The 26,966-nt window shown below is 31.2% G+C and overlaps 1 protein-coding gene and 1 pseudogene across 1 annotated transcript; both read left to right on the top strand.

The window, feature by feature from the left end:
* The first annotated feature begins 2,942 nt into the window (after positions 1-2,942).
* LOC134275277 (uncharacterized) lies at positions 2,943-7,361 on the top strand. The gene is made up of 4 exons (XM_062757551.1): positions 2,943-3,030; positions 3,697-3,903; positions 6,896-7,041; positions 7,263-7,361. The coding sequence occupies exons 1-4, from the start codon at positions 2,973-2,975 to the stop codon at positions 7,359-7,361; spliced, it is 510 nt and encodes a 169-aa protein (XP_062613535.1). The 5' UTR covers positions 2,943-2,972.
* A 3,384-nt stretch (positions 7,362-10,745) lies between these two features.
* Positions 10,746-25,654, top strand: LOC134275276 (receptor-type tyrosine-protein phosphatase kappa-like; annotated as a pseudogene).
* The last annotated feature ends 1,312 nt before the right edge of the window (positions 25,655-26,966 follow it).

The following is a 26,966-nucleotide window of genomic DNA, read 5'->3' as shown; positions in this document are numbered from 1 at the left end:
CTAGCAGCACTTTCCAAATGTCAGATGGCAGACTTTCCATCTGTATTAATCTTATGTTTTGAAATATCCAGCTTATTATTCTTCTGTTTCATTATTTTTGTCACGAATGACAGAGGAAAGGCCGACCGGGATACAAATATAGCTATAAAATCGATGAACATAAATTAGAATACCTGTTTAATAAACCGAACTCCATATGAATTTCACATAATATTCACGATATTTGCCTTTACGCTCCATTTTACCTATCTTTGTACATGCCGTCTTGGCCAAATTCTCTTTACACGACATGATCAATTCCCAAGTTACTTGATGTAAACATATGATGTCATCATTGGTAGATTTTATTCAAAATGACAGACATGGTATAACAAAATAAAAACATTTTATTTTTGTTAATGTTCACGCTTCAATTCATTTTCTAGAGTTAAATTACATCTCTAAATGCCAATAGTCGCCCGCGTGGAGCAGTGGTTAGAGCGTCTGCTTTAGAGTCGCGAAGTAAGGAGTGAATCCTTACATCGCGGATTCGAATCCCACTGTGGAACGTGGAGACCGGTCCTTCGGATGAGACCGTATAAACAGAGTCTTGTTTCGCAGTAGGTGCTGGCACGAAAAAGAACCCTCCCTGCTTAATGGCTCTCAGTGCCGAATATAGGACAAAATTTGCAGCTTTCCACCGGCAAGTAGTGGCGTCTCCGTATGAGTTAAAAATTCTCGAGAGGGACGTTAAACAATATAAATCAATCAATCAAACACCAATAAAACGAAATCTTGTGTTCTAAAATTGACGTTATCTCGCCTACTATGAAGTCATAATGTAGCACTGATTAAGTCACGGTAGAATATTTTGTATGCTTCCTTATTACCCCTGCGTGATATTCGTCCATCTTTTTTTACAAAAGAGGCTTGACGAGCTTGGAAACAAAATTTGTTGACTTTTTTGGTTCGTTTTGTGTTATCCACAGTGGGTCTTTTTTTTTTATTGAAGAGGCTTTTTAGGATAGCTTTTTCATTTCATAAAATAAAGTAAATGTATGAAATAAGTGATATACAACCTGTGGAATATTGTCCTATTTTTTAGTTTGAGTAAATTCAAAAACTCAGGGTGTACACTGAAAGCAAGTTTCAGAAATTCTGGTAAAAAACGGTATTCTTGTGCTCATTATAGACACAATATTTTCCGTAGGTTTTAAATTCCCTTTTCGATATGGATGTGTTGGAATGGAGTTTTACTCAGATGTATTTGTTGTTATGCTATGAAAGTTACAATTCTCTTTATTTATTACTTATCATTAATTTAAATGATGGTTATGTTCGTATTCTTAAATGAAAAAAAAATGTAAAACAGATCAAGTAATAATCTCTCTCTCTCTCTCTTATTACATGTTCGAAGTAAAGAAAAATCAAATAATAATTCAGAGGTCCCAAAATCTTAACGATATATACAAAAGATTAACTGTATGAAATAATGTAAGTCAATAAATATATTTTTTCTTCATTTTTATTCTTCATTCTTATTTTTTTTTTTTAAATAAGCAGTCTATTTGTTTATGCATAATCAGATGGATATGAGAAAACTCCAAAACAAAGTTTACGATCGCGAAACCTTTATATATACGAGGGTTGTCCCAAAATTCCGTAGACAAGCGTTGTTTTGTAGGAACCCTATGTCATACATTAATGAAACTTCGTATATAGATAAAACCAACACTATCTAATAAATTTATGGACAAATATGGAGTACCTACTCAAATTATTCCAATTTAAAAGACACATTTCATTGTCTGGTGTAGGTGGGCGGCGCAATACCCAAGAGTTGCAATTACAATTTGGTATATTATATTTAAAATCCTACGGAAAAGTAATTACTACACTGTATTTTTTTAATGGAAATGAAAATTCTTAATACTGTTCTATTAACTACATTTCCCATAATTTTGGTGTTTAAGCTTTGATAAATATGATTTTTATAACGTTTTATATACATGAGGTTGAAATCCGACTTTCTGAAAAATGGCGGCTGCGTTGGCACAGGCGGCGCACTGGACTATGATCAAGTGTTTTGATCCTGAACATACTCTTACAAAAAGGTACCAGTCATAACGGTTTGGTAGACTAGGAAACTTTTTCTCATCCTGAGTATCTAAAATGAACAAAACGGTTTCTCTATGTATATGTGAATAACAGAAGCTAAAATAAAAGACGGGGCTAAGAAATGGGCCAGAGTTGCATCGTGCAACGCCCTTAGAGAAAACAGACGAAAAGCCCGTAGAAATGTGGCGTTTTCAAATTAATGTTATTTCATACCTGTACATGCATATACTTTGTTTACATATTTTAATGTTTGATCATATCATAGTAATTAAGATATTTCACATTTATAACTATAACCGTTTCGTTTAATTTAAGAATTTGATTTTGGTAATTGAAATATTTTCTCTAAAAATTTGAACTGTTGACATTTGTATTTTTTGACGTTGCAGATTGCTCCGGGTGTTAAAGAATGACATCACTTTAAATGTTATTACTCGAAAAGTTTTCAAGTAAACATGATAAAACTTCGTAATTTATCTGCCAAGAACACGCTTTATCCACCCTGAAAATTTTATAAAGATACATTAATTTCTTTAAAAGATATGAGCTCAGTCTACGAAATTTTGGGACAACCCTCGTATATTTTTAAAGGCGAGCAAATAAGATAGTGAGATAGTGAGAGGGAGTCCTATTAATTTTACTTATTCTACTTTTTTTCAAAATATATGCATGCACAGGAAGCAGAGTAACCTGCATTTTATTTCAATTTATTGGGGTTTTTTTTTTGCTTCCCTTTTTATTTATATTTGAGGATGAAAAAAATATAGTGTTTTCTGAATATTTATAAAATTCATTTTGTTGCGCGTACAATTTATATTGGAAAGAAATTGGATTAACTAAACTATTCCTATTCATATTCCATTCTTTTTTTGAAAATGTTTCTGAAGTCTTTGGTGCATTTGTTATACACCGTAAGCATAGTCAGCGGGTATGGTAAGTATTTTAAGTATTTACGAAAAGGAAATGATTTTGTTCGACAGCAAATCTTAGATTTTGTAGGAAATATTTCATTCTCCCAAAAACTCATTTTATAGTAAAAACCTACATATGCATGTAAAGGGATATGAATATAAATGAGATAAATGAATATATATTAAATATAGGCTAATATACTAATGTATCACATTTGTTTTATGGATATAACTGGAGTACGTATAAAAGAAAATGTTCACAAAACGTTTGCTATATCTAAAATTTTTGTGTAAAATAATTTTATTAATTTATTTTGTTTTATAAATTATTCGTAATATGCTACTTTATATGAAAATGGTCTTTTTGTAGAAACAAAATCAAAACTTTATACTAAATTTCAATGGCAAACACAACTTATATATTCATACATCGTTTTTATTCAAAATGCAATACGATCTGTTAGTTGAATGATTTATGTTTTTCAAATATGCATACCAGGATAAAATCTAGAGACTCTTTCTCTTTTAGATCAATATTCATTGTTCGATCATTTACCATCCCTGCATGAATTATAAAATATGGCGTTGATATTTTCTCGCCTATGGCAAAGAGTTTTGTAAGAGAGAGAGAGAGAGAGAGAGAGTTGACTAAGTACACGATTTCAAATAATATATAATTTCTTGATAGAAAACTTAAGTCGAAGAAATACGACATTCGTGTCACAGAGTTCAGACTATACCAATAGATATGCTAAATATGGAATAGATGGGAACACAACACGAAAGGAAAATTCTTGTGCCCACACAGCTGTTAACAAATCGGAGGCTTGGTTTCAAGTTGATTTAGGAGAACCTTTTAGTCTTCAAACAATAAGGATAGTTTACAGAGATGAAGGTAATATTATATAAAATCAACAGAATTAAAGACGACAACGTTTGCTTTTGCAAGCAGTAATCTACCAGTACTACAACTGTTACAACTACGACTACAACTACTAGTACTACTACTACTACCACCATAATCATAACTACTACTACTTCTACAGTCTTGTGGTCTGCTGTGCAAGATTAAATAAAGTTGCACATAAACAATTACACCATGATGATACTTAGATTTTGATGTTTTCTATGTAATAAAAAATGTTGCATGTGACATCAAATACTGGAAACGTGATTTAAAAGATCTGTTAGAGGAAGCAAGGACTAAATACTTACATATGTACCGCAACTGCATTCATTATAAGGAAGTACAATGTACACAAGATTTGTTATGTGGATTTGTACGATTGTTTGATTACGTGCATGTCATTCAAACTTTGTGCAGAAAGGTAGCCCCTGCTTGTGCGTTGAAACAATTTGACCCTATCTAAAGTATCCTTTTCCTGGCCGAAAATAAAATGAAATTTCAAAGATAACTGAGGAGTGAGTTATCTTTACACTGAGTTCTATTTTTTAAGTCATATTTTCGTTCTTCAGTGCCATTTGAAGTGTATGGTATCATTAAACTACAAGTTTCCGGGTTTATATAACTAAAGGTATCATGAGTTTTTTTCGGGCTAAAATTATTAGGCATGGGATACTTATTTTCCGAGATTCAATTTAGGTACTCTCAAACAGTAAGAGTGGGTTTATTTGGAGTTTCGATTTAACGAGCATTTCATAATTCTTTGAATTAATAGCTATGGTTGACCTACACGTATCTAGGCATGCTCATCAATAAAAAATGCTGACGATGAATCCTTTTAACAGATGGTGGAAGGAAATAAATTCATTACAGCGCTCGCTTGTTTAAGGAAGCTGTAAACACTGATAGAAAACTGTTTTTTTTTGGACTCAAAGAAAAATATCTACAAAGATATGCATATTGAGACTTTTTCATTCATTTAAAAACATAGGGTACAATGTACGTGCTTTATTTGCGCAGGAAAAATGTTCAAAGACAATAAATTACTTGTTAGCAGAAATCACTCTTGTTTACTTACATATGGAAAATTAATGAAAATAATTAAATGAAATTCTTACTCTTGGTCTTATATTATGCAAAAAATATTGTAATCTATTATAAATTATGTAATTAACAGTAAATAAAATTTTATTTAATTTTACATCTAATGGCAGATCACTCTAACTGCATAAAACTACCCAATAAATAGAGCTCTTTAGTGTGCAGTGTTTAGAGCGTCCTTGAACATGGAGTAAACGTGAAATGTATTTTTTCGGGAATACTTAAATTTATTCAAGCTATATGATTCTTATTGTAGATTAAACTTAATCTATTGAATTCTATGGTTAATTATGAAACTTAAGAAATTTTAAAATCAAAACTTATTATTTTTAAGATTCATATCATTATGTATTTCGAAAACAAAAATATACATATGTACAGGGGTCATACCAAAAATTCGTAGACTTTTGTCATAACTTTTTTATTCAACGTCATATTGTAACCAAATCTGGGACACAAATTTTAAAATAGATTCAAATAATTTTGAGTTTAAAATATTGGAATATTTCTCGATATTTATAAAAATTATCAGATATTTATAGAAAAATGGAATCAACGAGCAGGATCAAAATTGAGTTATTTACTAATTATAAACTTTATAAGGTTTATAGCAATACTTTAAATACATGTGATTTGCGCATGAATTAAATAAAACTCAAATTTTATATTTACCAATGTTCTATATTACCCGAATCCAAAGGGTAGTTAAATGCATTTAAAATATGTCAGTTTCTAAAGATGGATAGACTTGATTAAAAGGAGAAAAAAAAACAATGATGCTCAAGGAAGTCATGGAGCAGTGAGTAGCAAAATAATTTGTTTTGCGTTCGGAAAACCTCTAAATTTAACTCTTAAAATGCTGGAGGAACCAGGCAATATATTCTTGCTAAAAAGGCGTGCATTGTATATATGTTGATAAACAAAGTTTCAGTGGTAGAGATTTTGAATCGGACGATGAACTGTCGCTGAAAAAAGCGGATTATATTTTAAAATCTTGTCAAAATAGTTAAGTTTTGTAATAAAACGTGATGTGCGCGTCACTGTTGCGGAACTACTGGAAGAAGAGATATGCTGTGAAGAATTCAAAACATTGAAAATCTGACTTAAGCTACTTGAACATTTTTTTTGAAAACTACGTTTCAATATTATTGTTACGTTTTTATAAATGAGGAAGGCGCTACAAACCATGTATCAAGTGAAAAGAAGAGAAGATTGATTTTGAAAACTTTCTTGACATTCCTTTTTGACGTTACAATGTTATTAACCGTGCTCCGCGGTAATAAAACATGTTGCTTTTCACTTTTGCAAACACTAACACCATTTAATCAAATAGAATGAAACTTCATGTATTGACACGGTAATTTTTTTTACATATGAAAATGTGTTGATCTTTAAAAACCTTGTAAAAATTATGTAAGGAGAAAAAAAAATTGTCGAGTATTTTTTTAACGACCCTCGTACTAGATATTTATCAGTTTTGAGTTTCAAAAATGTGTATGGTATTATAAACTGGAGAACATAAATTCGAGCAATTTTGAATTCAAATTAAAATTCTTCGGTAAAACTTTGATCGATATATAGCTGATCGATTCATTGTATGTTGGTTTACTTCTCATTCCAAGCTTTCACTTGTGAAGATTCTCGTGTTTGTACATGTTTAAAAATATTTCCAATTTGGTTTAATTATGTAAACAATTAAACAACATTTTGAAGATGAAAACATTATTTTTTAAGGAAATGCATCTATCGTAATTTTACATTCAAAATGCTAATGGTCGTATTTTACCCTTTTATTTATTTATTTTTGTTCTTTCTTTACCTGCGGCTGAAAATACGGGTGTCCACATCTCTAACATAAAACATACCTTTTCTTTAATATTAGGAATAGGTAATTGGAGGCCATATCGATTTCGATATTTTTATCTTGATGTATCCAATTCTTCTATAAAAGGATCGTCAGAAACTGAGAGGATCAGATGTTACAAGGACAATACAACGCTCCCCAGTATACCTCCAAGCATAATTAATGTAACTTATCCATTTGTTGCGAGATATGTCACTCTACAGAATGATTATTTTGGTAATGAAACGAAATCAACAGGACCAATTCTAGAAATCTGTGAAATCGAGATATTCGGTAAGTATGAATTGTTAAGGGGTTTTCTTCAACTTACATATGCATGAAGCAAAAATCAAACGTACAAATGAGTATGCATTGCATTATCTATAAAGAAATTGATATGTTATAGGTTGCAGCATCAAATGTAATGGAGAATGTGGGACGACCGGATACTGTGATGAGTGCAATACATATCTTTGGGGGGATAACTGTAATCATACCTGTCTAGAACATTGCAATGGCGGCATATGTAATAGAACCACAGGAAGTTGTGACTTTGGCTGTAAAAATGGAACATGGGGTATTTATTGTAATATGACGTGCAGTACCAATTGTGCAGATGACGTTTGTGATATAAGAAATGGGGGTTGTATAAATGACTGCAAAGGAAATTTCGATGGAGAAAAATGCGAAGGTATGTTTAATATATATTTCTCTGATAATAGCTTGACGGACATACATTTGTGAATAGTTAATTTTATTAGTCTGAATATGTTTTGCTCTGAATGAAATTTGTTTAACATTAGTACATAAGTACTGTGATAATTTCTGAAATGATATATATTTTAATGATATGTTTTAGAAAACATTAGCAAGAAGTACTCTACACTATATATTATTGATTGATTGCATGTTGTTGAACGTCCCTCTCGATAATTTTTCACTCATATGGAGACGAGTCCACTTGCCAGTGGAGAGCTACAAATTTTACTCGGCACTCAGGGCCTTTGAGCAAGGAGATATCTTTTTTCTTATCAACACCTACAGGACCTGTCTTATCTTAAGGTTTTGAAAGAACATGCGTTTTGTCTGACGCAAAAACAGATATGTTTTCCGGGGACAATTCAGCCGAGGGTAATTGGAATTTGGTTCAAAGAGTCTACAAAAGGCATTCTTTCCGATATCACTGATATAAATGTTACATCTTTATTTCATTTTATTTCATGCACTGGCTTTCTAAATGTAAATTTTAGTACTCATGGTTAATTCGAGGTTGCATCCCTGTCGAACACCAACAAATATATCAACAAATTTTAAACTGTTTAACAATATGAAAATGTTGATCATTTAACATATTATTTAGCTTTTTATGATAAATAAATATCACCCGGCTAATGTTGATCAAAGGAATTCATAGGCAATTAAGGTAAGGTTTGCGTTTACAGGGAGATAACTCTTGCGAATCACCAAAGCGTTTGAAACAGGCGAATTTAAACCAACGATGCTAAGCATCTCGGTAACGAATTTCCTCTGTCATACTTGATGTTTGATGTCACTGATTGTTAGGACTAAAAACAAAGGACGTTTTCAGGAGAAAGTCTTATAACAAATCAAAGCATAGGAATCTTAGAAGCCTTTAAGATTAGTGTGATGCATGTGAATGAACCAATAAAGGAGGACTTGTTTATTTTCGATACGGAACGTGGCAAGTTGCACGGCCATTCCGATCAGAAGAAAGTCATTGACGCATTGTGCTGTTGTGTGTTTCTCGCTTCACCACTACACTAAAATTTAAGTGAGAATGGGAAAGAAAAAAGAAAAGACCTGAGAGTATCCTGTAAAGTATTATGCTATATGCAGTCCGAACAGGGAAGAAAAGTCACGGTGCATTTGACCATGTCCAATGATGATGTTGACAGTTTGATTGTTGATTGTATTTTCATCAGGTAATTATTTAACTATTCATTTTACTGAAAGTTATGAATGATCTACTGACTACGGATTTAAAAACGATGAATAAAGGATGTGACTAATATCCCAACATTGCCAAAAAATAAAAATGCATTCATTCAAGAAATTATGAAAAATAAAATCCTAGCTTTTTAGGCCTAATATTTGTAACATCATTGGAACAGGTATTCAATTGTTCAAGTTACCTTTTTAAATGAGGTTTGATTTTAATTAATATCTCATTTTCTAAGTAATAAAAAGATACAGATTGTGCATGAAAAGACTTCAACATTAATTTTCTTGATCAAGCATTTGCATTTGACACTAATTCAATCTGTAAATTTTACAATAATTTCATATTGATTCTTCATTGATTATATTGGAAATTTATTCATTTCATTGAGTGAATGAAACTCAGTGCAATTCCTTATGCAATTCCTTAAATGTTATTGTAAAAATGAACACATATGATTCCAGATCATGGGTCATTAACTGGAATAGATAAGAACCAAAAAAAAGTACTTCAGTGTTTCCTTAAAAGATCTGTGCCATCAATCAAAGTAGAGGTCATCCCCTATCAGCTCAAGAATATTAAAGAAAGTTGGATGGATCAAGCTAAGATGTTGAACCAGACATGACAAAATCAATGGAGATTTGGAGAAGAACTTCTTACTTGTTATACCCAATGCATATTGTTATACGTCTATAGATTATAGAAGAAAATTTAATGTTTAACAACATCCTATCTAGTATATACATGCTGTTTTCCATATATTTAGAAAATATGTGTATGTGATGATTGCAGTGCATGCTCTGTTTGTCCATCTTTGAATTTGTTTTCAGTAAAATAAATGTATACATCATAGGTATTATGAAGGTTGCTTTTGTCTATACTTACATGTAACAAGTTTCTTAAAAGGGTTTGTAAAATTGCAAGGAAATTAATACATGAACAATTAAGATTTATATTTTTATTCATTAAATTTTGTTCTTACCAGGACCTAATATGCTCAAATAAGTATTTCTGAAAACTGATGAGTTTTGTACATAAAGCTGCAGTAAACATGTATAATTATATCTACTGTAACACTTTAAAACATGACACTTGGAAATTGTAAGGTTGTTAATTTAGTGGGAATGATAAGTCCTGTTTAGTAATCTACTAAAATTAAAATCTTTCACAAATACATTTAGTTTGTTTTAATATTGTTTACATTTATAATCTTTTAATTTTTTTTCTGTATTTTGATTTTAAAAAGGAGAAAATTTTGTTATATTTAAATTATTATTTCATGGATATCAAGGAGATATATCTATTACTGTAGCATTGTTTCTTTTTCCCTGTTCTTGACAAATATTTATCACAGTGTTATGTCATTTTGCAGAATTTGCCTTTTCTCTGAAATCAGAAGTACTCTGTAAACTCATTAAAGTGTGAATTGATGTCACTTAGAATTCATCTTTATTGTGTTCTGTCTGATATTTCAATTTAGATTCTCAGACTACCTAATCCAATGATTGAGCTAATGTCCATGAAGTGTAGAAATAGGCCATCTTTAAAAAATGTTTGGTTGTCGGCCTCTCCAGACCGACTGACTAAAATGACCAGTCTGAAAACTTTTTTCAATGCAGGGCTGTATTTTTTCTTTTTATTCCACTTATCCCCCTTAAAAAAATGTTTTTGAAGATTTTCTCACCTACCGACCCAATAATTTTACCCTGAGTCAAGGGAGGGCAAACAAACATTACTTTAAAGATATCATTTCTACTCTTCGAAGTAAAGAAATCATTTAATTATAAAAACATCAGCTTCGTGGATGCAATGCTTACAACATTTCACTCAAAAAATGGCATACATGTACGTCACCAGCCATAACTGAATAAAGATATTTTGCTACAAAGATGTCTAGAAGTTACTACATGTTGGAATAACTAAATCAGCATGAGGTCAGATTCATAGGTTTTTAATTGGTTTAGTTGCAACATGTTCTGAAGTATGTTTATATACATATGTACTTCTAAAGGTGTTGCAGTATAATTTATGGACAATTTCATCAGAATATTCAGATGCCAAGATTGCCATAAATACTAGAGTTCTTCCGTGGAATAAATTTTTAGACCATCATGTAGCACAGGAGGAGTATTATTTTGAATATTTTTGGCCAATTTATGCCTAAACACAATATCAAAAATAACATTTAGTCTTTAACATTCACCATGACAAGGTGATACATGTATCAATGTTGTCTTTAAAAATGTAGAAAAAGCCTGATTTTTATGTTCCGAACCCATAATATAGCCCCTGTTTCCATGGAAATAATATTGGGGACATATACATTTTTTTTAGTTCAAATTAATGAAAATGATCAAATTTATAACTTCATGGATTTTGATGGAATCGGTAGATATGTAAAACGTTGATTTTTATATTTTTGTTGCCATGGCAACGGTTTCACTTTATGAAGAAAAATTGAAAAATCTTCTTTTTTACCCAAATTTTCACATTTTTGATAACGGAAAATTAAAAGTTTAAATGATAGAAGCATGAATGATACTAATTCAGGTCATTTTAATTATAAAAGTTTGATAATATATAAAATAAATCAATTTTTTCAATGAAAATAATATTCAAGGTGAAATATGAAATACGTTAAATTTGGCGTTATTTACTAAAAAAATGGGACGGGCAATATCTTTGAAAATTATATTAAATGATGAAGCTAATCTCCCTGAATAAATTGATATATAGCATGTGTGCATATTTAAAAAAATATGAGTTGGAGGGAGGCGCAAACATTACCTTAATAAAAAAAAAGCATTGCTTAAAAATAGTTACATGTACTTACAGATAATTGAATGGTTCTTATAATTTATACATGTATATAGAATGTAGGTCGGATTATTTTGGTCATGACTGTGATCAACAATGCAGCTCAAACTGTCTAAATGGATCCTGTCTCAGAAGCAACGGTTCGTGTATAGGGGGATGCAGAGGCAACTTCATTGATGAAAAATGTTCAAGAGGTGAGTTTGAAAGTGATTTGAAAATGTGATTGGAGACTTGAAGGAGACTAATTTAATCAGCTTAAAATTACACACAGGAAATGAAAATTGCCGTGTTATTAGCAATGTTATAGGATGAAAAGTGGGAATTAAAAGTATGAAAGAGGGACATGCAACAACAAGACTCACCAATTCTGAAATGTTCAGTGTATTAATCATTATGACAATTCAATTTTAGAAGATTTTCTGAGAAGTTCAACAAAAAAATTATGAAAATTCCATTATATATAAAATATATTATCTTTTATATGTAATATGTTATAGTGAGCATGTCATAAATTGATAGTTATATTTTTATGAGGACACATGTGTATACATTACTTTTATTTGTGGGAGATAATTTGTCGAAGTCATTGAAGGCATTACATATTTTTTGCCATCTGTAGGAATGAAAATGTTAAGTTATCAATAAAATAAGTCCCTCGCATTTCAATGGGAAAATAAATTAATTGAAAAGAAAATTACGAGAAAACAAAATTCAAATGTAAGATCTAGATTATAAATAAAAAGGCATTATGTTAATGGAAAATCTTTGAGTATAAAACGGGAAAAATTGAATACATAAAAATTTACATATTTTAAAATGCATTTCTTTTCTTCAGCTCTTAATTTGGAAGATTCGACTTCTTTAACGACTACAGCTTTAAGTGCTGGATTGGGATCAGGCTCTCTTGTATTGGTTATTATCATAGTCATTGTCATCATTTTTCAGTTTAGGTATGTCTATGAGTATATATATTAAATATCAATTTCAATGACAATATAAATAATTGCCAAACTAAAGCCTAATGGATATACTATTTTAATTATATTACAAGATTATTAAGTCTTTTAATTTCACCGTAGGCGCAGACAACGAAAGTATTTCAAGTCCAAATCAGAGACGGTGCTCTTTCAGAAGAAAAACACTTCAATTTCTGGTACATATTCTATATTCATTTCTGGATTATTGTACTTCTTTTTATTCATGAGGAAAATCGAATCTTTCACTTCATCATCTCCTTTCCTTGTGTTTGTATACGGCATGATTAAAAAAAAAAGTTTTTCTCGTTTTTATTCTTGAAGAAGAAAACGGGGCATGCAGAAACATAGGAAATGTCTCTGTTATGATCGAGGATCCAGAAGAGGAACCACAGATAGAAAACCCCGAGGAGGCTGTGTATTATAATGATCTGTCTGTAGCTAAGGATATCGCTGTATCAGACCTCCTGACAATTATAACACAAAAGGAAGCCATGGAAAAAGAAAGATTTCAAAAAGAATTCAAGGTGACTGTTTATACATGTTTAAGTCCAAAAGCAGCGTGGTGAATAACTTGTAAAAAAGTTCAAGCCCTTCTATAATTGGAATGACTGCAGAGTATCTTCCTTTCTTTTTCAGTCTCTTCCTTATGGAGAAAGATTTGCCTGCAAAACAGCTAAAACAACAGAAAATATGTCAAAAAATAGATTTAAAACAACTTTTCCATGTAATTAAAACCATTTTAATATTCTTATAAATTTTGTAAAGCATTTTTGTATACATGTAGTATGATTTATCTTTTTGTACATGTGTACAATATTGATTATTCAATGTATAATGTACAATGTATTTTAAAGACAATTAAATTATTTTTTGACAAATATTTTAATTGTTCAAAACACTGCATTACCATTAAAAAAATTGATATTATTTACTTTGAAAAAAAAAATTATAAAAGTGCTTTAGAGTAAAAAGAATTTCACGTTTATTTTTTTTTTTATTACAGATGACCATTCACGCGTTATTTTAGAAATGAAGGGGTTTACTTCTGACTATATCAATGCTAACTTCATTGAGGTAAAATATCATTATTACTACCGTTTATCAAAGTTTGTGCTTTTATATGTTTTATATTAGATACTCATGTTTTGAATTAAATGATGTTTTAGAATATAGAAGGAAAGCGGGATTTCATTGCTTGTCAAGGTAAGGTCATCACTTTACAAATCAACATGAATATAATAGATCTAAAGTGACTTTAAGTGTCATGCAAGCATAAACATTGTCGTTTATTGGTCAGTCACATCTTCTAATTTAGAATTTTAATGAAATTATTTTGTAAAACACTTTTTGCTTGGCTAATGCACTGAATTTGAAGCAGTAAAACGAGCATTAACGAGCATGAAAGCTTTTTCATTGTGACGTCATAATAGAGCGACGCAAAAACACAATGCTCCGTGACGTATTTCATGTTATAACATTCAACAGAATGAGACGTAAACAACAAGCAAAATGCATGGATTTCTTAAAGAATGGGAATAACTAATCTTCTAATTTGGTATTTGCGTCCGTTAATGCTGATTTAACGGTCCGTTTTAATGGTCCGTTTTACCGGCAACGGTTACACGTCGCCGGTAAAACTCAGTTTGCGACCGTTAAATCAGCATTAATGGTCACAAATACCAAATTAGGAGATAGTTATTCCCTAATTATTGGAAAATATGCGAGGAATCTAATGTGAATATAATAGCTTAAAAAGGTTCATCAACGATTTACATAATGATTAAATTGTACACTATTTAGGCTTACCTGATTTCAAGCAAATAAACTGCATGTTAACATTATTGGCTTTTTGCATTACCTAAAAATCAAACGTTATTTACGCAAAATAATTTGAAGGATTTTGATGGACTCTTGATTTGATAAGTTATAAAACTTTCCAAAAGTCCTATGGTTTTTGAAAGCACTTAGTCTAGCTTTTTGCAGAAATGTACATACAAGCACAGTGTAGTTCTTGTTGATAGTATTTTTTATCTTCTGACTCTAAAGAGCAATATGTTGCCACTATTTCTCATATATTCTACCATTTTGTATGTAAAAGAAATGTCATATTTCGTAGAGGAACTTTATAAAATTTAGCACCATGATAAATCTGTCCCAATGCAATATTTATGTTAAGGAGCTTTTCTCATATCTAATGTTATTAAAAAGGTTAACTATATAAAACCCTTCCTTTTGGAATGATTTCTTTTTGCAGCTTGTTCATTTTTAGTGGTATATTTCAATAAAATGTAAAATTCAATTAAGGGCTATTTACCCTTCACATGATACAATATATGTATGAAATACATTTTAGGGTTATATACTCATACTGAAGTTCGATAATTTATACTTTATAACAATTTTGACATTAATTTGTGCAAAAAACCATCTGAACTTTAAAAATTGCCCTGAGCTATGTTTGCGGACAAGGTAGTGGTTTAAAGATAATGACTGTAAGCAAACCAGTCTATATTCTTTTTTCGTGAACTTGATTGTCAGACGTTTGCCTCAAATAAGAAGTTTTCGTGCATATAGCATAATACTTCTGTGTCGAATTATCTGAATCACATCAATCTCGTTAACTGGTGATAAGGCTATTGTTCAATAAGTAAGGAAGTTTACGGCTGAAAAAGTTGAAGACATCACATTTGAATCATTCATGTTTGTTAAAAATTTATGTCTTTTTAAGTAAAATAACCAAAAATAAGATATTTCAGACTTTGGGATATTCTGTATTTCACTCACTGAGATAGCTCATCTCTATATATTAATGAAAATGACCATTGTTTATTTTAGCTTCAAGTACATCTACATGTACAAGGGTTGTTATAAAAGTTCTCGTACGTATTGAGTTAAAGAAAAATCTATTGTGTTATTTGAAGTATTACTTTACAAAATTAGGTACATGTGCTAAAATTTAAAAAAATTACAACGATTTTTACAATGCGATCATAGGATTCAAGGAACAATCACTTGACGTTAAATGACGTAACAAGCAGATTTTCAAACATTTAAGCTTATTCACAGTTCTAAAAATCTTTCATTTCTTTTGACTTTTCTTGTATTTTTTATGCTTAAAATTTGTACATCCATATTAAGAAATCTTACTTGTCTTCAATTATGTCTTTTGTGCAGTTTGGGATATTATTGAGATCTTAAAATAATTGTCAATGCAGTTTACCAATCAGGCATGGAAACTATGCAAAATCATACAGTCCCAACGTCCCTGCGATAAGTGGGGTATTGAGGTATCGATGGAGTTTAGCATTCAAAATGTAAATCTTTCTATTCTTATAAAGCTTCTACCATTTGAAAACTTTTGCCCTTTTCCCCTGTAGGGAATTCTCAGCAGCATCTTGAAGCATTCTAGTCTCTATTTAGACATTATCCTGTCTGCACACATAAATTTAGTTGTTTGATGCTCCATGACGTTCAATTACGTTCTGATTTTCGGCTTTATTTTTACGCGTTGATCATTTATAAATGGCTATAAAACAGATGAATACCCTCCAATTTAATTCAAAATTTTTCCAAGTGACATTTTATGAATACTTGAGCTACAGGTCAAATAACAAATCTTTTTGCGCTACAATCACGCAATTTTTAATTTTAAGAAAGAGTACTGTAATGTTAACGTTCGAAAAAATAGCATGCTTTGTGAAGCACTTTTTATCAAAACAAAATAGCTGTATATTTTGCAAAGATCACCACAGAACACCAAATTTTTGTATGTTTATTGGTAAATAGGTGAAGATTTTATCTTGAAAGTTTAACCGGTTTCATGGAAATAGCGCGCCCACAATAGAACTTGTCCGCAAACTTGTCTAGCAACCCTCGTATGTATCTAAATACGAGTTGATTGGTGTAGGAAAAGATTTCATTCTTTTCGTGTAGAAGACCATTTAATTAATTACATATGTACATTCCTCATATGAAAACAAAATGTAGGTTTGTTAATTAATTAGTGTAAATGGCGCCATGGTAATTCGGAAAAATGGTTAGAGGACCTCGTCTCAAAAGAGTAAATATATTTTGTCAATCAGAAAATCAAACATCTATTTTATATCGACCTAAGAGTACGTTTCAACAATAAACGTTTGCACATGATCCTGACCAGTGCCAAAAAATTTAAAATTAAATTGTACATGAATCTGCATAAATCATGGACGTATTTTCAAACTTTATATTTATAAGGAACAGACTACGCTAGAATACTTTAAGAACTAACTTAAAATAAAATAATGCTTTTTCCAGGCTCAGTCAAAAACACTATTGTTGACCATTGGAGAATGATTTGACAGGAACATGTAGAATATATCGTGATGCTGACAAACCTGACGGAGGGACCAAAGGTTAGTTAATACATGTGTTGTATGGATCACATCAGTTGCATATATGTTTCAAAATTTAAAGCATCCAAATGTGTTTTTTTTTCGGATATTTTGCACGTTTTGAGCCACACATTCCAAAAAACTGTTTTATACGTATAGCTGTTCAAAATGAAATAGGTGTTCATCTAGATCCTTTTGAAATATTTCTTGCTAAATTTCCAGACCACTTTCTTATGTTTTTTACAGTTTGACAGAAACACTTCTTGAAAGGATAATTTTATATTGTGCAAAAATACCATACCTGTTATGCTTATAAACGCAAAGAAGAAGGTATATTTTGATTTGCACCCTAAATGACTAATGTCTTCAATTTCTTTTTTAAACTGGCTTAAATATGAGTTGAGTTTATGACCATGATAAGACAGGAAAGATTATGGCCTAAAAAAAGTACCATTTCGAAATTATGACATCATTAATTTGATGTATTTCTCTATTTAAACAAAAAAATCTCAAAATTAGAGGTACCGTGAGCAATGAGCTCACTAAATAATACCCCCGCCTCCCATATGAATATAATGGCAGTACCAATGTTTTGCTCTGGAAAATCCAAAATATATGTCAGATCAAAAAGTAAAATAGGAAGTGCACAATGGCAATTTTTAATAAAGATTCTGTGAAAGTTTCATCAAACTTCCTACAGTGGTACATTGTTTGAGAGGAGTTGCGGATAAGAGATGGGTACCCCAAAGCGTAACAGACTGACGGACGGACGAACGTACAGCTAGACAGACGGACGGACATACCGATTACTATACACCCTCTCATTTTTCAAGCGGGGGGTATAATAACCCATTTCAGGGTAATGTGAGAGTAACATGTCTTTTTTTTTTTTGCAATGAAATTCAATGACTCAGAAAGCACAAGTTTTCACTTTTTAACCAGTTTTTAAGAAAATCAGAGAATGGAACAGAGCAATATTGGTATTGAAACCGTACCTTATTTTACTCTGTAATTTTATTGCTATTTTCTGTTTAATAAAAAAAATGACTATTTATTTTATATGATGATAAAATGAGGAAAATGGGTGCTAAATATGATATGTATATGTTCTTTATTTAACGAGTAGAAGGTAAGTAAATGTACAAAACTCTTTTATGTTGTTAACGTCTTCATATGTATAAATGCCGGTTTGTTCAGTTCAAGATTTTTAATGCTATAAAAACCCGGATGAAAGAGCTATGTTTACTTGATGCATAAAACGGTCGTGTAACTATAGACTTTACCAATATTTTGACAAACGCTCTATGTTCTACATCAACATAAAGAACATATAGATGCCAAATGTTTTAATTTCCATTGATCATTTTCCCTGAAAGTTCAAGTATGGAAAACTGGCTTTATGAAATAGAAATGCTCTTTTAGGGTAACAGTATATTATCAAAGAAGAAAAAAAATATGAGTGCACTCTTTAAACTAAAATACAAAAATTGTTTTTTTTTCTCCTCAAAAAGTTGTTGTATCATTTTAAAGTCGCACATTTCATATATTTCAAATTGCGTGAATATGAAATATCGAAAAATAGCTCTAAATGTTAATAAATGCCTTTTTAGAAATCCTAAGGGTATGTGGTAAATGACGCTATTAATGATGTCAATTTCCATCAAGAAGGCAGGAGATTTAACGACATTTTTGATAGATGCAAGTTCCAAAGATTAAAATTACAATTGATGTTATATAAACTACAACTCAATAAGGCATCTTTCATATGTATACACAAGGCCAAAAACAGCCCTACGTGATCCTTGTACTTTGGGATCTTAAGAAATGGTTTTTCATGAAAACTAAAATTAGAATTTTGATATTGCACTTCTTTACTAAAGATTTTTTTTTCATTTTGGATCATAATGACACCTACATGTAAATGCATATACATATATCATCCAGGCAAAATTTAAACTGTAATTTAGAAGAAAATAAGAAATCCATTTTTCAGATCTCGAGTAGTTTGATTAATGCTTCCATTTAATTTGTAGGTCAAATGTCATCAATACTGGCCAGATGAAGGAAAAGAACTGGACATTAATCCATTTTCTATAACCTTAGTGGAAGAAAAAGCATATGCTTATTTTGTCGAGAGGAAAATGACAGTGCGGAAAAAGAGGGTACTTAAATAGATATACATATAGCTTTGATATTTGAGAAACTTTATTATTTATTTAAATAAGTAGGAAAGGATATGATTGTTGTCATTTGTATGCTGATTGCAGCGTTTGTTTACAAACTAGGTCACTGGGTCAAGGACGGTCGTGCAATATCATTACACCCGTTGGCCCGATCATGGGACTCCAAATCCTCTGAATTTGGTAGTCTTCCATCGACACTTTAGACACAAGATCAAGCCTTCCCAACACCCAGTTATTGTCCATTGCAGGTAATAACAAAACGATATACAAAGTAAATTATTGGGATTTGGATTACCACTAAAGATTGTTACTTCATTAAAGTGAGATTTTAAAGATGTTTATTTAAACTTAAACAAAACAGATAATAGTTTTCGGAATGGGAATTTTTTTTATCTGTTAATTAAGTATATTATATTAGATTGTAGCATTGATTTCATTTCTTATTATGAAAATGATTTGAGAGAAGTAAAGCATTCAGATTAAAAAGACAGTAAAGGGAAAAGTAATTCAAGAGATATATCTTTTCATTATTAGTGCATCACTGTAGAAGCTCCTTCAATTTGCTATTACTGTTCACGGTAGCTAAGTCGGTAGAGCGCTCGCTCCGAGATCGGGAAGACGTGAGTTCGTATCTCGACCGCGACTGACCTAGTCGTTAAAATAGGTAGCGACTGTTCCTTCGCCATGCGCTCGACACTTTGAAGTGAAAGTTGCGGGTCCTTCGGATGAGACCTTAAAAACCGAGGCCCCGTGTCAGCGGCAGGTGTTGGGACGATAAAGATCCCTCACTGCTCAATGGCCCTAAGTGCCGAGTAAAGGTCAAAATTTGAAGCCCTTCACCGGCATACGGTGGCGTCTCCATATGAGTGAAAAATTTCTCGAGAGGGACGTTAAACAGTATACATGTACAATCAATCAATCAATTAATTTTCTATTTCCTTACTGATACGATAAAACACGTGTTTAAGTTGTATTACTAAAACAATATATTTTTTTCTAAATTTGTTACAGTGCCGGAATAGGAAGAACCGGAACATTCATTGCCCTTGACGTTTTGTCCAGATATGGCAAGGACAAGGGCAAGGTCAATGTCATAGAGTGTGTCAAGGCGATGCGTAAAGACAGGATGACGATGATACAGAATGTGGTAAATAAGACAAATAAACGAACCTTACTTACATGTATTTTAATTTACTATTATTTTTTAATGCAAAATATTGGAATTGGAGAGTTAAAGAGATATAGAAATTAATCTGCAAAGGGGATTGGGGGGGGGGGGGAGAGATGTTTCTTATAATACAGGCAAGTAGAAAATAGGAATATTTTGAGAGATTGTATTCGGTTAAAATTTACAATACCTGAAGTAATGTTTATTTAACAGGAAAATGTAGGTTAAGGGAAAAAAAAGTTTGAACTCAGAAAGAAAGGAGAAAGTGAAATTGTAAGAAAGAGATGTAAATAGAGAAAAAGAAGTGGGTTCCTTTTTGTAAATTACTGGGAATAAGGTTTCAATCGACATGTATTGAAACAATCTGAAATTCAGTAAATCATTCAAAAAAAAAAAAATACAAAATGTAGATATATTTTAAATAATATTTCTGGACCAGTACGTCTTTCTGTACCATGCTTTGTACGAGTTCTTCAGACGAAAAGGACAGTATAGGAAGAAAGACGAATTTCGCGGTCTGTATGGAGATACATACAAAATAAATTCACAGAAACAACTCACAAATGAATTTAATGTGAGAATCTATAGGATTTTAAAGATATTTATAACGACTTAATGCTTGTTTATTTCTCTGACTTACACATAAATTTGTACATTCTAAATTAAAGCAATTCGACGGGTCATATATTGAAACACAAAAAAATTGAAATTGACTTTTTGTCAAATTATATGTCTAAACAGGTCAATTTTTTTTATCATAATTGGCTTTTTAGGAATTGGTAAATGTAAAACCAAGGTATGAAGCACGTGACTTTAAGAGTGGAAAAAAGTATTCACAGCTTAACTTCACCAAATCCATTTTACCAGGTCTGTATTTTTTATCTATGTTAATTTTGTCATTTTTCCTATTATTTCTTTTTCGACTGATGATGGATAGTGTATTTGAGAAATTCAAATGCATGACTATGATACATGTATATGCTATTTTTAAAGAAACTTCTATACGTAGAGTGTACGTTTAAATGAGGATGTTTGTCTTATACATGTCTGTTTGATTATTTACTTATGCAGTTGAACAAAATCTGGTCTATCTGACTTCTCATGTATCTAGCAGAGAACCTTACTACAATGCAGTTCATGTTTCTGTATGTATAGATGTTTGGTTCGTTAAAAAATATATATAGAAAATGCTTAGAATAGTAAATCAACAAATTCTCCTATACAGACGCCCTTAAACTTTTCAAATTGTTCCAAATTCTTTACTTCAACATTTGTTATACATATCTTTACACATAGTCCTTCACTCGAGCTGAGGAGTTTATATCTGCACAATTTCCTGTGTCTGGTGCGGCCATAGATCTTGTTCGTCTGCTTGTAGATCATGAGTCTGCATTCCTTATTTCAATGAATCCATTATCAGAGGTGAAAGAGGTAAAACAAGATGTGTTTGTAAAACACTGATGCCCCCGTATGGCAACATTGCAAAGATTAAGCTTTTCTAAAATGCAAATTTAATTAATTGGTACCAAAAGTAGGGTATTCTCACTGGAAAACAATTGTGAACTTTGAAAGTAAGCTAATGTGAAAGATTTTTAATAATTACAAAAATCTCCAAGGTCAAGTTCAAAAGATCCATGTAATTAGTATCAAATGAAAGGTCTTGCCACATAAAATACTTTTGTAGAGCATGAAAGCCCTAGCCCTAACCGTTTAGAAGTTATGGTCAACGTTCAATTCCTTAAAAAGTAGGTCAAACTCCAAGGTCAAGGTCATAGGGTCAAAGTTATTGTTATCAAATGCAAGGTTTTGTCATAATGATCAAATACGTAAAGTATGAAAGCACTATCCCTGACTCTTTAAAAGTTATGGTCAAGGTTTGCTTTTTTAAAGTAGGTCAATCTCAAGGTTCAAGGTCAAAGGGTCAAAGTTCTTGGTATTCAATGAAGGGTCTTCTCACAAGGATTAAATGTATGAAGTAAGAAAGCCCTATCCCTTCCCGTTCAAAAGTTATGGCCAAGGTTAAAGTTTTTTCACAAGAAAGGAAATCTACAAGGTCAAGGTCAAAGGGTCAAAATTGTTGGTATCCAGTGAAAGGTCTTTTAACAAACATTATATATGTGACGTATAAATGTCCTGTTGTCTACCGTTCAAAAGATATGGCCAAAGTAAAATTTTAAAATTTTCATGTTAAAGTGGGTCAAACTCCAAGGTCACGGTCAAAAGGTCAAATTTGGTGGTACCCAAAGAAAGGTCTTGTCATAAGGATCAAATATGTAAAGTATAAAAGCACTGGCCCTACTGTAACTCTTTAAAACTTATGGTCAAGGTTTGCTTTTTAAAGTAGGTCAATCTCAAAGGTCAAGGTCAAAGGGTCAATGTTTTTGGTATCCAATGAAGTGTCTTTTCACAAGGATTACTTGTATGAAGTATGAAAGCCCCATCTTTGACTGTACAAAAGTTATGGCCAAGGTTAAAGTTTTTTCACAAGTATGGAAATCTACAAGGTCAAGGTCAAAGGGTCAAAGTTGTTGGTATCCAGTGAAAGGTCTTTTAACAAACATTAAATATGTGAAGTACAAATGTCCTGGTGTCTACTGTTCAAAAGATATGGCCAAAGTAAAATTTTAAAATTTTCATGTAAAAGTGGGTAACTCCAAGGTCAAGGTCAAAAGGTCAAATTTGGTGGTACCAAAAGAAAGGTCTTGACAAAAGGATTACACATATGAAATATGAAAGTCATAGCTCCACTAAATCAAAAGTTATGGGCAAGGTTAAAGTTTTTGCGGACAAACAGACAAACAGAGAAACAGACAGACGGACAGACACGACAAAAACTTCGTTTACGGGGGCATAAAAAATCAATTCATTTTAAACAAATGCATTTTTATTAATTCAAATTTTTTTGATTGATATATGTCCTTCTCATTCCAGTCTTATCGAAAAGTGTTTGGACACTTACAAGTTAAAATTATTCAAATCAAAGAAATATTAGCATGGGAGAAAAAACGTTAAGAAGCAATATTTTCTTTTATAAATCATATTTCAGAAAAATTCTGCTTTTGTGTTTCTATAACCATGGATTGGTAAATGCTATTGATCCTTCAGTGAATATCGCTTGTTTGTTATCTTTATGGTGACCGTCATTGTTTCAGCTACAAAATTGGGTTGAAGGAAAAGCGGGCAATGTTAAGCTCAATCCTTACACAATTGTCCGAGAGAAACAGACAACGCTGTCCGACGAGATCAGAAAGACAAACATAAAAATATCTAAGAAAGGGGTAAGCATATTGAACTGATAATCCTATTTATCTTATTGTCATACTGAAATGTTTCTATATGGGAAGGATGAATAACAACTATTTATCTAACTGAAAAGTAGTTGAAACCTAACTAAAAAAACTTTTTACTACTGAAAATCAAAGTATTTTCCATATAGATTTCAGATATTGTAGACATTAATATCAATGTATTTACTTTATTTTTTTTCTGAATTGCAATACAATACTTTTTTATCGGAAGGAATTACTTGCATTAAAATGGTTTATAAAATTTAAAGCATACAGATTTCTCTATAACTGTCAAATTTGCTCTTATTTTATCTGCAGTTAAACAACAAGGCCCATGCAGTACAGATATTTGAATGCATGAATTGGAGTTCCAATGATGTTCTTCCAGCAGAAACGTTTTCTTTGACAAACCTTCTAAAACAGTTCAGCCTCGATCGCAAGTCTCACGCAAACGGACCTATAACTATTATGTCGAAGTATGTACTGTATTCTCATATAAACAAGTTTTCTTATACAATTCATGTGTATGTGTTGAGAAGCATTTAATGATTTGTCCAATTAAGATTATTTACTGAAACCGGTTGGTGCCAGGTAAAAAAAAATTCTATCTGGCATCACCAGCTCCCTTAAGATTGACACTACGTCTTGCATGAATAGATGTGTTCTTTACAAACGCTTGCATACCATTTTACCCATGTAACTGATTATTAGCGAGAATGAAGGAGTCATATGCATTAAGGATTAATGTGTTCTGCAATGTAATTTATATAAAAGAAATCCATTTTTACACGTGTTTTAAGCCATTTCTCTGATTTGACATATAACACTTGTAACTTGAATTTAAAGAAGACACGTCCATTCAGAACTTGTTTTTTTCATTTTTTACGATATTCTTTTCTTTATATTAGTTCTGGGTATATATATTTATCGGAGTCTTTGTTACATATTGCCTTCCTCTTTTTAAAAGGGACGGTGCGACCTGCTGTGGAGTATTTATTGGGGTGTATAACGCTATAGAACAGCTACAACAGGATGATGAGGTTGATATATCTACCACAGTGCAACAGCTACAGTGTAGAAGACCAGAGATGGTATATACAAAGGTACTAACAGATGATTGTGTAATATTTGTATTTTTTCTCAAAGATTTTTTTTTTCAATTTCACCAATGGTCTAAAAATTGCTCTCATTCATATTTTGGAATTACCCTACATATAGAATGACATCCTTTCAAAAATTCATCTAACATATCATATATATGATTACGAAAGTACGAATTGTCCAGTTAATAAATAATGGCAAATGCAAAGAAAACAATTTTTACACTTAACTCATAAAATGGGAATATTTATTGATTGACATTTCTGCCATGGTGCATATACAATGACATAATTTGTGAATCAAGATTGCGTTAATTTTTATCAATTTCAAAGGGTTTCAATTTTTTCTTGACTTTTCCTCCTTTGTCATGGGCTGGGTTTTGAACACTTTTTTTTCGTTTTCCTACAATAAATGGGGCACTTCTGACCTATGAGTCGTCACGGTACTCATTTTTCCATTGTTTCAGTTTTTCAAAAATACGGTTTTGTTTACAACGGTAAACTTATCGTTCAATGTGGAAATGTTAATGTACATAAAATGAGATGCGCTGGCCATTCAGAAAATCGTAATTTGAAGCAAAGCGGAAGAAATCTATTCAGTTTACTGAATAAATATTGTTTAAATTCAAAGCGGAAGAAAAACCTTTCGCATTAATCTGTGGACTTATTTTTTTTTTCTCTCACACAAACTCTATATAATTTTTTTTTATAATGTATCATGGAATTGAATCCATGATGAAAATTAGGATATAATTTGTCTTATTTCTTATTTCAGGAAGAGTACGAATTTTGTTACAAAGCAGTTTCAGATTTTCTGAATACAGACAGTGTTTACGCCAACACCTGAAACAGCTTGGTCTTTTTTGACTTGTAAGAAAGTTATTCATACGATTTACGGTAACCAATAAAACTAGTCTAAAGGATAATATTATGTGTTAGATTTTCCTTTTATTTATAATTACTGAGCTGTGCATTTTCTTATTATACAGCATTTTGATTTATGTTTTCCTTTTTTAATCATTGTATCCAAGCATATTCATGTATATTTTATAGTTTATCAAAAGCTAACTGATTATCCTAGTTTCCTGGGTTTTTTTTTTTTTATAAATAAGGTATTATAGGAGTATGTTTTAATCAGACTTAAAGTTCGCATTTAGCGTTAGCTTGACCATGTTGATTTTTGTTCATTGATTCTTTGTCAGAAAATTTTATTACTAGTAACATCAAGAATTAATTAAAGTGACATTTCAATTATTTCACGTTATTAATGTGTACGTATCAATTCTTGATGTGTGTTATTTTACATATTACAAGTGAAATGAGAATATGTTTCCAATTTAACAAAAAACTCTTTGAATACGTTTTAATAAAGACGGTAACTGATCTATTGAACATAATTTTTGCTGGAGGAAGTGGTCGTATAATTTTGAAATATTTATTTTTAAAGAGACGGGGGTACATTATGACTGGGGTAATTTCAACATTAGGTACATGTAAATGGTACATGCGAGTCTTTAGTCTAATTAATTGTTCATCTAAAAGCGTAAAAACTGAAATTAAGAAGTAAAAGAGAAATGTTTTATTGTTTGTTGAATGACAATATCTGTTGCTACTTGTATGTTTTTTTCATTTTATGGCACAAGTAATAAAATTAAATGGTGTGTTATCTAAGCTGGAATTTAAATAACAATGTAATATATAATTATGTATATCAAGGTTAAAAATATATTAGTGAGAAATGTACGAAAGCCCAGAAGGCTCATTCGAGATTCAAGGTTCGAAATAAGAGATTCGATATTTGAGATTCGAAACTCGAGTTTCAAGATTCAAGATCCAGATTAACCAATCAAAAGCTCCCAAAAGGCTCACTCGAGATTCAAGGTTCGAAATACGAGATTCGAATTTCGAGATTCAAGATCTAGATTAACCAATCAAAAGCAGATTCAAGATTTGATTACTCCCCTTTATTTTGATTTTACTATCAAGAAATCTTTTAATATATAAATAACAAATAAGTCATTTAATTAAATTGAATGCAAGAAAAAGTGTTATATATATTTGAAGGAAATTTATATAATCATTTGACTTTTGATCAGCAAGATATACTTCAATTCATATTATGGCTTCTTAAATGTTAAATAGAATACATTTATCAGAAATATATATATTTTTGTACTGTCAACTTTGTTTACGGGGTTGATGGCATATAAATAAAGTTATGAATGCGTGTCAAGGTCTACAGATTAAC

Source organism: Saccostrea cucullata, unplaced genomic scaffold, assembly GCF_032062105.1.
Source record: "Saccostrea cucullata isolate Sc308-1 unplaced genomic scaffold, CSIRO_AGI_Scuc_v1 ctg754, whole genome shotgun sequence".
Lineage (NCBI taxonomy): Eukaryota > Metazoa > Mollusca > Bivalvia > Ostreida > Ostreidae > Saccostrea > Saccostrea cuccullata.
Note: the sequence above shows the minus strand (reverse complement) of the source record. Positions and strands in the feature narration are given on the sequence as shown.

Excerpts from the sequence above, each read along its gene's own strand:
- LOC134275277 (XM_062757551.1), top strand. The coding sequence starts at position 2,973 with ATGTTTCTGAAGTCTTTGGTGCATTTGTTATACACCGTAAGCATAGTC. Across the intron at positions 3,031-3,696 it reads AAGCATAGTCAGCGGGTATG|AAAACTTAAGTCGAAGAAAT; the intron begins GTAAGTATTTTA and ends ATTTCTTGATAG. Across the intron at positions 3,904-6,895 it reads GATAGTTTACAGAGATGAAG|GAATAGGTAATTGGAGGCCA; the intron begins GTAATATTATAT and ends CTTTAATATTAG.